A 10,075-nucleotide genomic window follows, 5' to 3' on the forward strand; every position below is an offset into this window, starting at 1 on the left:
CCCCCAGCGGGCCCTCGGACCTCCCGCGACCCTCAGCCCCCAGCGGGTCCTCGGACCTCCTGTGCAAAAGCAGAGGCAGCAGGTGCCTGCAGGACAAGCCCCAGTCACACAGCAGGCCATGGATCACCCGCCCAGGGCAGAGCTCAGAGTGAGGTGCCATGAGGCTGCAGGGACATTGCAGGGCAGCATGGAGACGGGGTCCTCAGGGCCCTGCCCAGCCTGGCATGCCGACCTTGGCACCAGTGGATGGAGTGCGGCTGTCCTGGCATTTAGGAGAAGGTGCTCATGACATTATGGTAGAGGCAGGTTTCCAAAATGGGGTGGAAGAAGAGGCACCTACAGAAGAAAGTTGGACAGGAAAGAGCTTCAGTTTATGGGGAGACACTGAGGAGAAGGCCCGTGCTGTCTGGCCAAGGCATGTGCCCATGTGGTCACTGTGGGGATCGGAGTGCAGTCCCCTCCGACCTGGGCAGGAAGGGACTCAGGAGCTCCCAGCGCCAGGCTGTTTCTTGAGTGACCTCTGCCTGGCTCTCAGTGTGTCACTTTGTCTTCTGAAAATACCTGTCACAAAGCACTGGGCTGCCGCCAAGACCTCCCGTGATGTCTCCCTGGAAAGCGGTCGGCACTGGCCGAGGGCAGCGGGATGGGGCGGGGACGGGGAGGGTCCTGCTGCCTGCCCGCTGAGGGGCTGCTGCCTGTGGGCAGCCTGCCCAGGCTCACCTCCTCCGCATGCTGCCTGTGCCCCTAGGTCTGCCCACCTGTCCCAGGCCAGACGCCCGGTGGCGGGGGCAGCAGCTGCGTTGAGCCTGGTGGCAGATGCACTGGCGTGGGGTGGGCAGCTGGGCAGGGGCCTGTGCTGGGCCAGGTGGCCTGGGGCCTTCTCCGGGCTGGAAGGTGCAGCCTCCGGACGCGGGACCCACGGTTAGAGGCTGGCCGCCCCAGCCCAGCATGCAGGACCGAGGGCTTGTGTGTGGAGCCTTGCTGTTTTGAATAGGCCACCTGTTGTCCCACCCACGTGTGATAAGCTCACAGGTGGCAGAGATAGGAGGGTGGTTCTTCTGCCCCAGGCGTCCTCTGTCCTGGGCTGCCCCATGCCTGCAGGCCCTCTGGTGCAGCTGGCCGGCTTTCTGGCCTCCACAAATACTCCACGGAACGGATGGACCCATCTGTTCAGCCAGGCTCTGGTCTCACGCTTCTGGGGATCTCGCGTCACCGTGGGCGTCGGGCGCTGTGTGAACGATATGAGTCTGTATGTTTTATGATTATACATCTGTAGCCTGTAATTCCAGAAAGAGCATTGGTGGGTGAGCTTTCCAGAATTCCAGCCGTGGAGGAGTATCTCTTCCCGTGTCCAAGACAGTCCTGATTTGTGCTCATCTGAGGAGTGAAAAATAACAGCAGGACGGCGTGATTGCATGTTTAGGACTGGGGTAGAGCCTTTTACAACTTTGAACAGATGTGTTCCCTATCCCGTGTGCACTTGCAGCCGCTTCCTTTTGCTACGGATCTGCAGGAAAAGCGCACTCGTGCACACCCACACACGTGAAGGGAGTTGGCTCTGGGTCTGGGATCCCAGTCGCAGCATTTCCCCGAAAATTGTCCCCTTTGCTGTGCAGAAGCCCCTGCACTTTGAGAGGGTCACACTCACTACCGGATTCTGAGTCTCCCTGACAAAAGCCTTCCTGCCCCAAGAGTGTTCTGTGAGCCTTTTGCCTTTCCCCCCGGCACTTCTGGGGGCTCCTCTCCGAGTTTGGGTTTCTGTCCTGGACGCCCCCCCATTCCCTCTTCCCTGTGCACCGTCTGCCTGCTTACCCTCACCACCTGCCACCTCCATGTGGGTCTGTCCTCTGCCAGTGCAGCCCCAGGCTGCTCTTGAGCTGAGCACATCGCAGTGGTTACAGGGGCTTGGGGCAGAGGCCAGCCTCAGTGTGGACACAGGCTGACCCCTTTTGAGGTGCGGACATAGGCCGGGCCCTGGGTGTGGTGCGGGCACAGGCAGCCCAGCACATCTAGGTGGGTTGTGGGGCTGGGTTGCCCACCATCTCTCCCCCTCCCCTTGCCCACACCCACCACTCCCTTACCAGCACAGCCCCCGGTGCCCCTGGGGCGGCCTTGCTCTCGTTGGTCCTTCTGGACACAGGAATGTTTTGGCACCAGCCTGGAGCTTGGCTAATCTCGGAGAATCCGGTCTGGGGGACGTGCAGGTTGTAGGCTCCAACTCTGCCGAAGCTCGGTGGCATGCTGTTCTGGGCACAGCTGTTGACATTCCTGTCTGGGGACAAGTCTCCACCGTATGAGCTGCCTTTGTGTGAGGAGAGTGGTTCTTCCAGCCTCCGGTGCGGGTCCTCGGGCCCCTGACTGCCCCTGGCCCAGCTCGGCAGCGGTCCTTGTGCTTGGGGCTGTCTGAGCTCCGGCATGAGCCTGAAAGCATACGATGCTGCCCGCGGTTGACCCCTGCCACATCCCTGCGCCCTTGGGCATGAAGCCCGGACCCCGGGATGGGAATTGGGGGTGCAGGTCACTGCCTCCTCCCTCACCCGCTGCTCTCCAGCAGTGTCTTAGCTCCGAGCTCACAGGTACCTTCTCCCCAAAGGCCTTGCTGCCCACATGGGGCTTCTCTGTGCCTTGGGGACCTTTGGGGCTTCTCCCTCAGCCCACACCCATGCTGGTCACAGGGCAGCAGCTAGCGCTCTTGGCTCGAAGTGCCCCCAGGCATGTGGTCTGCAGTGTCTATAGGACTCAAGCTTGTAGGAATCCACCTCGGGTTCTGCTCACCAACACCCTTGTCTTCAGGGCCAGTTGGAGCCCCGCTTCCCTGCAGGTCTCTGCTCAACCCCGCAGAGCTCACTGGTGCCCTGCTGACTCAGAGCACACTCCTGGGGAGTAGGGCCAAAGCCTGGGGTGGGTCTTCCCAGGGTGCACACTACATCCGAGTGGGAAGAGTGTGGGAGGCATTCGTTCTTTCCCCTCTGTGTCCATCACAGGCCTCAGGCCTGCCTTCGTGGCTTCACCCTCCACAGTGTGTGTGCAGAAATGCCTCTCTCCCACCTGCCTGCCTGCTCCCCTCTGCACCCCAGGCCCAGCCCCAAAGGCAGGGGCTTCGAAAGCCAGGAGCCCGGGTTTTCTCCAGGGAGCCTGGCCTGCAGTGTTGTTGCTGGGGTCTGCTAGAGGGTGGGGTTCGAGGAAGCCCTGCCTGGTTCTCTTCCCCGGTAGAAAGCTGCCGGGAGCCCACCCAGTGGCTACCATGCCCTTGAGGGGGCTTTTGAGGGGCAGCAGGAGGAGGGATGGGGCAAGGTGTGGGGGTGCCTGGCACGCCTGGCTCCTCTGGGTTGGCTGGCGGGGATGGGGACGCTTGTTTCCTGTGATGCTTATGTGGGGGGAATCTGAGCCCCACCGATGTCTAGCTGGGCACCTCTCCCTCCTGAGGGCTAAGGGTCTGGCCCAGGCTGGGCATGGGTGTGCCTGGAGCCCAGATGTGGCTTCACCCATATGGGGAAACAGAACTGTGGGTTGGAGCACAGAGCAGACAGGAGGTCAGATCAATCCGTCCCGGGATGGAGCACAAGAAATGGCTTGGAGGAGCCTGAGAGCAGGTGACTGGCTCAGATGAGAGAGCTGGAGCTGCAGGGAACGAGGAGCCAGCCTGGGTTCCGCCAGGAGGTCCTCAGTGGCCCAGGGGTTCTGGGAGACCCCACTGGGACCTGCAGGGCAAGCTGAACAGGCTGCAGGAGAGCAAGGAGTGAGCCAGGACCCTCTCCAAGAGGCTTCAGGGTCGTGGTGAGGCTGGGCCATCCCAGCTGGTGTGGGCAGAGGGTGGGGGTCCTGCTGCGTTGTGTCGGATGTGGTCCCCTTGTGGCCTGGGATCCTGCAACCCTCCCTGCCCGTGGCGCACACCCTGTGCTGGGCTGTCCTCCCTGTGTGTGCGAGTCATCGCTTGCCTCCGGGGCGGCCCTCACCCTGGCCTCTCTGTGCCCAGGCTGACGGGCAGCGAGCCCCTGACCATCCTCCCGCTGACCCTGGAGCCAGAGGCCGCCGCCCAGGCACACTACAAGGCCTGCGACCGGCTGAAGCTGGAGCGCAAGCAGAGACGCATGTGCCGCAGAGACCCAGGCGTGGCCGAGACGCTGGTGGAGGCGGTCAGCATGAGCGCGCTGGAGTGCCAGTACCAGTTCCGGTTCGAGCGCTGGAACTGCACTTTGGAGGGCCGTTACCGGGCCAGCCTACTCAAGCGAGGTGAGTGCGCGAGGGGAGCGAGCGGGCAGGACCTCCCTGCCGGCTCTGTGCCCCTGGCTGGGTCCCAGGGGACCTGCGGTGGGGTGGGGGCCTGCGGGGCTTGACTTTCCTCCTGCCCCGCTCCCTCGTGGCTCCTTCTCCACTTGATGCGCCCTCCTAACCCATCCCTCCCTCCTCCTGACCCCAACCACCTGCAGCTCGGTCCTCCTCATGCCCGGCCCTCCTGTCTGGCTCCTCCATCCTGCTCCACCCCGCTACATCCACCGGCCTGCCCCGGTCTCCTGACCCGCCCCTCCCTCCTGACCCCGCCCCTTCCCGCCCCTCCCCCTGTAGCCTCCTCCTGCCTGCCCCGCCCCTTCCTTCTGGCCTGCCCCTAGCCTACCCTGCCCTCTTCCCACCCCGCCTCCCGCTAAGCCCCTCCTCGGGGAACAGTTGCTGGCCGCACGAGGCGCATTTGCGCAGCTTTGGCAGCTTTGACGCGGCCGAGGCCGCTCTGTTGGCTCTTGCCACGTGGTGGTGACCGAGGCCCAGACGCTGGGCAAGAGGGGCAGAGGTCCAGCTGGTGCCCTGAGGAGGGAGCCTTCTTTCTCATGTCTCCCTGGGACTCTGATCTGAGCTTCTCAACAGCCTCGTTTAAAAACTGGGGACCTGAGGCCTGGGGCAGGGCAGGGCGGGGTTCGCCAAGGCCCCGCAGCCAGTCTGGTGGGTGGGAGACCCAGCAGGACGAAGTCGCTGATCCCTGAGCAGAGCCTTGAGTTCTCTCTACCCCGCCACATCCTGTGCCTGGGGCACATAGGAGCGCCTCCTCCCTGCAGGAGCGCGGGGCAGCCCAGGCAGGGATGCCCCCCCGCAAGGAGAACACCAGCAAGGATCCTTTCCGTGGACCCTTCCTTGCGCTCAGGATTCAGCACTCCAGCTGGACTGCTGTGGCAGTCGCTCCCTGGCCCTAAGGTCCCTGTGTCCCCCCGCCCCCAGGCTTCAAGGAGACCGCCTTCCTCTATGCCATCTCTTCGGCCGGCCTGACGCACGCGCTGGCCAAGGCGTGCAGCGCGGGCCGCATGGAGCGCTGCACGTGCGACGAGGCCCCCGACCTGGAGAACCGCGAGGCCTGGCAGTGGGGTGGCTGCGGGGACAACCTCAAGTACAGCAGCAAGTTCGTCAAGGAGTTCCTGGGCCGGCGGTCGAGCAAAGATCTGCGAGCCCGCGTGGACTTCCACAACAACCTCGTGGGTGTGAAGGCAAGCGGGGCGGGGCGCGGAGGGGTGTCAGTGGGGGCGGCGCGCGGGGCTGCGGCGTCGGGGACTCTGCTCCGGCCGTGCGGTACCAGCCAGGGCCTCGAGTCGTCCTGCCTGGTGGGCTCCTTGTCCTACAGGGATGACGAGGTGACGCCATGGTCTTTCGTGGGATGGGGGGTTGGGGGTATAAGCTCTTTGGCTGGGCCCTTCTGGGGGCTGCTGGCTGCAGGCGGGCTGGGTCTGGGGGTGCCTGGCTCCCGGCCATCCTCCACCCTCCCTGCAGCCCCTCAGCTCCCGGGCCCACACCAACGGAGGAGGCAGCTCCTCACTGTGGCCAGAACAGACAGCCCAGATCACCAAACATCCCCTGAGGCTCTGCCTGGCGGTGGGGTGGCCAGGGGGCTCTGCGTGCTCACCAGGCAGCCCCTGGGATGTGGAGCCCCAGCCTGGGAGGGGGTGAGGTAATTAGAGCCAGCCCTGCTCTGAGCCCCTCTTTATTGAGAAACCAGAGTTCTGAGTCCTGCACTTATTAAAGAATCAATTTCCCCCTTTTCTTCAGAGCCCTTGTCCCTCCTTCTGCCCTCCGGGGAGGGGCGGGAGCAGATTAAATCCCCAAGGCGAGGCTACTTCTTTTCTTTCGAGTTCTCCCCTTTGTAAGCTATTAATGAAAAGTCAGAATATGGAAAGTGCTCCATTAGCTCTGCGGGGCCTGGGTAAGCAGCGCTTTAATTAAATTTGTCCGGGTTTCTCAGCAGAGTGTCATTAAATGTGACTCTTCTATTGCTTGACCAGAGGGCAGCTACATTTCCTAATCCCCCTCAAGCCAGCCGGCCCTCCCTCGGGGCAGCGTGGGAGCTCAGGCCTGTCTGGGGATGGGGCCCACTGGGGAGGGCCTCCCCTCTCTGCTGCCACGGACCCCAGTGTGGGTGGTCAGGCAGGAGGCCCCTCGGGGCAGCCCTGTGTGTGTAGGTGGGGGTGCCGCCCCCCACCCCGGGGCCGATATGGAGGATCCAGTGACCAGTCCTGCCAAGTGGGCAAGCTAACTCACTTGTCCTCACTTCTCCAGGAAGCAGGCTGCTGAGATCAGACTGGGAGGTCCTGGTGGGGTGTTGACAGCAGGGCGACAGGGGTGGCGTGCCCAGCCCCTGCAGAGGGCATCCCCGGACGCGGGGAGGGACTGTTTCCACAGGAGGCCTCCAGTGTGGAGGCCACGGTACTGGATGTAGGACTTCTGTCCTGGGCCACCTGTGGCTTGGAGGAGAGAGGGACAGGCGCATGAGCTGGGGAGCCTGGGTGATGGGCAGTGGGGAATCCCCTAGGCTGGGCTTGGGTCTGGGGGAGCTGTGGGGTCCGGTCATCTGTAGGGGCTGTTCCCGGCTTCGCAGCGTGGCCCTCATGCACAGCTGCCCTCCCCCCCACCAGGTAATCAAGGCCGGGGTGGAGACCACGTGCAAGTGCCACGGTGTGTCGGGCTCCTGCACGGTGCGGACATGCTGGCGACAGTTGGCGCCCTTCCATGAGGTGGGCAAACGCCTGAAACACAAGTACGAGACGGCCCTCAAGGTGGGCAGCACCACCAACGAGGCCACCGGTGAGGCCGGTGCCATCTCCCCGCCTCGGGGCCGGGCGGCTGGGACAGGCGGCAGCGACCCACTGCCCCGCACGCCGGATCTCGTGCACCTGGATGACTCGCCCAGCTTCTGCCTGGCCAGCCGCTTCTCCCCGGGCACCGCCGGCCGCAGGTGCCACCGGGAGAAGAACTGCGAGAGCATCTGCTGTGGGCGTGGCCACAACACGCAGAGTCGGGTGGTGACGCGGCCCTGCCAGTGCCAGGTTCGCTGGTGCTGCTACGTGGAGTGCAGGCAGTGCACACAGCGTGAGGAGGTCTACACCTGCAAGGGCTGAGCACCCCCCCCCCGGCCCCGCCCCCTGCTGCGGGGGCGAGGCGGTGCGTGCAGCGCGAGGGGTCTACACCTGCAGGGGCTGAGCCCCCGGGCTGCGGGCCCCCGCACACTTGGCACGTGGCGGCGGGAGCCCGGAGACTGGCCGGCCTGGCTGTCTCTGCCCCTTCGTCCCCCCTTGCAAAGACCCAGAGGCGGGAGGTGGCCCTGGTCTGGCCCCTGCGTCCCCTCTGCCCGCCCCCACCCCCATGACCTGAGAGCGTTGTACGATGCTTTCCAAGCTCTGTCGTCCCTAAGAGGCCAGTTCCTGCCGAGCAGCGCCCCTCCCTGCTCTGGGCTCCCGCCGAGAAGCAGAAGGCTCACCTTTGTGACCACACAGGGCCCCTGTGCGGCCGCCTGTGGGCTGTCCTGCTCCAGCACCGGCTTAGAGAGTCAAACCACTAGGAGAGGGACAGCCCGGCCGCCCAGGTGTGCGGGGTTACTGCCGTCCCCTCTGACAAGGAGCACTTCTCTCGGGAGTGATAGCGGTGACTTTTAAATTATTTTTATTTAACTAATATATAATTATTATTTGTCCATCCCTGCCCTGTCTCAGGCTGTGGCTCCCCTACTCTGGGTGGAGCCCGGTCTGGAAGGCCCCTTTCCTCCCTCCCCTCCACGTCCCCTCCTAACCTCTGCCTGATCTGCTTTGTCGTATGAAACCACTAAATCAAGAGGGACGTTGCTATTGTGTTTAAAGTAGAAAGCAGGTTGTGTCTGGCCACTGCCCTTGGCTTCTGGAAGCCCGGTCCCTGTAGCCCAGGCCAGGTGCCCCCGGTGAGACTGTCCTGGGAGGTGGGTGGACCCTGCACTCCAGGCCCTTCTGTGTAGGTTTGGAGACCACGGTGGCTGAGGGTGGCCTGCCCTCCCCCCCCCGGGCGTTGGTATGGCGGAGGGGAAAGGCCAGCCCCTTGGAGGGGTCCTTTCATAGCTTGCTTTGTGTTACTGTGGGAGGAGGCAGAGCTGAGGACGGAGGTGGACGGTGAGAATCTGGGGCTAGGATTTGGCAACCGTAGGCTGTTCTCCTTGGCCATGCTGTTGTCTTTGCAGGGAAAAAAAAACCGGATGGGCTACACTGACCTGGTTTGGTTTGAGTGTGTGTGCATGTGTGTGTATATGTGCGTGAGTGCACACGTGCATGTGTGCAGGAATGCACCTGCGTGTGTGTGCGTGCATGCGTGTGAGCACGTGTGTGCATGAGTGTGCCTGTGAGTACATGGGTGCATGTGCTGCGTGCTGTATGCACGTGTGTGTTTGTGTGTGCGAACGTGTGCATGTGTGTGTATACGTGCGTGAGCGCACACGTGCATGTGTGCAGGAATGCACCTGCGTGTGTGTGTGCATGCGTGAGCACGTGTGTGCATGTGTGCCTGTGAGTACATGGGTGCATGTGCTGCGTGCTGTATGCACGTGTGTGAGTGTGTGTGTGCGAACGTGTGCATGTGTGGCGCATGCGTGTGTGTGATGCGCATGCATGCCTGTGGGTGAGCAGGTGTCCCCGTGTGTCTGTGGGGTGTGCGCCGATTCGCGCCGTCCTGGCGTGGCCAGTGGTCAGCTGGGGCATGGCCTCCACCCAGGGCCCTTCCTCCGCATGAGGCTGTCCTTGCCATGTTGGTGTGAACAGCAGCCTTGGCTCCTAGGTCCTCCGGCCCGGGGCCTGTCCGGCTCGGCTGCGGCTGTGCTCTGATGGGGCACAGGCGCTGGGTGGCAGTGCAGACACGGGAACTACTGAGTGAGGGGGTTCCTTGGGGTCCCGCGGGCTCCAGGAACCCTGGGGACTGTGTTTTTAGAAGAAAACCTATTTATGTCGATGTGGGTCTCTTTGTCCCTCTGTTACAGTGTAAATAGGAAAGTCTATTCTGTGGTTCCAAGAACATCCCCGAATGCTTAGTACTGACAGGGTGGGGGCCGGGCCGGGGCTGCTGGAGCTGCCACACCCCAGGACAAGACTGTCGCTCAGTCACTGCTGGGTCTGCGAGGGCAGCCCGTCGGAGGAAGGGTCTTGTAATCAGACACCACATTTAGCTCTGTGTCGTAAATATAAAGGGAAGTATTTTCTGAAACAAGGCAGACTGAAAACGTCTGCTGGCTGGTTTGTTTATATATAAGTATATATCAGAATATCTGGCTAAGCAAAGAAGCAACTCCTCCGGACAGAGCCTCTCTTCGGGCCTGCTTCTCTTCCCTGCGGGGGAGAGCCTCTAGAAGAAACTGAGTTCTGTGGCGGGGCGCAGAGCCCCCGGGTCAGCCTTTCTGGGAAGGGGAGCGGCCACAGGGAGGAGCCGCGCTGAGGGCCAGGCAGGTCCCGGCCACCTGCTCCCCACCAGCCACACAGACGTGGACTCCTGGCCTGGTTCGGCCAGGTCCGGGCGGGGCGGGAGGAGAGGGGCATTCACACCCGAGAACTCGCGTCTGTGCGGGGTCTCGTGCGAGCCTACCAATTTCTCTACCTCATCTGTATAGCGAGTAGGTGTGTACTCGAGTGACTTGGAGAATGTATTTATTTAACGGCTTTGTGTAACGGAACAGAAACAAAATGGACACTAAATAAATGTATTTTAAATTATAGCCCCTTCTGAGTCTGCTGCCTTCCGAGGGGTTCTGGATGGCCTGAGGGAGGAGGACCTGATGGGGGAGGAGGGCCTGGGGGGGGGGGGGGGGGGGGGG

At 62.8% G+C, this 10,075-nt stretch overlaps 1 protein-coding gene across 1 annotated transcript in view; it reads left to right on the forward strand.

The window, feature by feature from the left end:
- Positions 1–7,373, forward strand: part of WNT9A (Wnt family member 9A) — a 19,435-nt gene extending 12,062 nt beyond the window's left edge. The window contains exons 2-4 of the mRNA XM_032397916.1: positions 3,977–4,233; positions 5,209–5,471; positions 6,891–7,373. Of these exons, the coding sequence (XP_032253807.1) occupies positions 3,977–4,233; positions 5,209–5,471; positions 6,891–7,373 (1,003 nt within the window). The remainder of the gene's footprint in view (positions 1–3,976; positions 4,234–5,208; positions 5,472–6,890) is intronic.
- Positions 7,374–10,075: the final 2,702 nt, after the last annotated feature.

The sequence above is a fragment of the Phoca vitulina genome, unplaced genomic scaffold (genome assembly GCF_004348235.1).
Source record: "Phoca vitulina isolate PV1807 unplaced genomic scaffold, GSC_HSeal_1.0 scaffold106, whole genome shotgun sequence".
Lineage (NCBI taxonomy): Eukaryota > Metazoa > Chordata > Mammalia > Carnivora > Phocidae > Phoca > Phoca vitulina.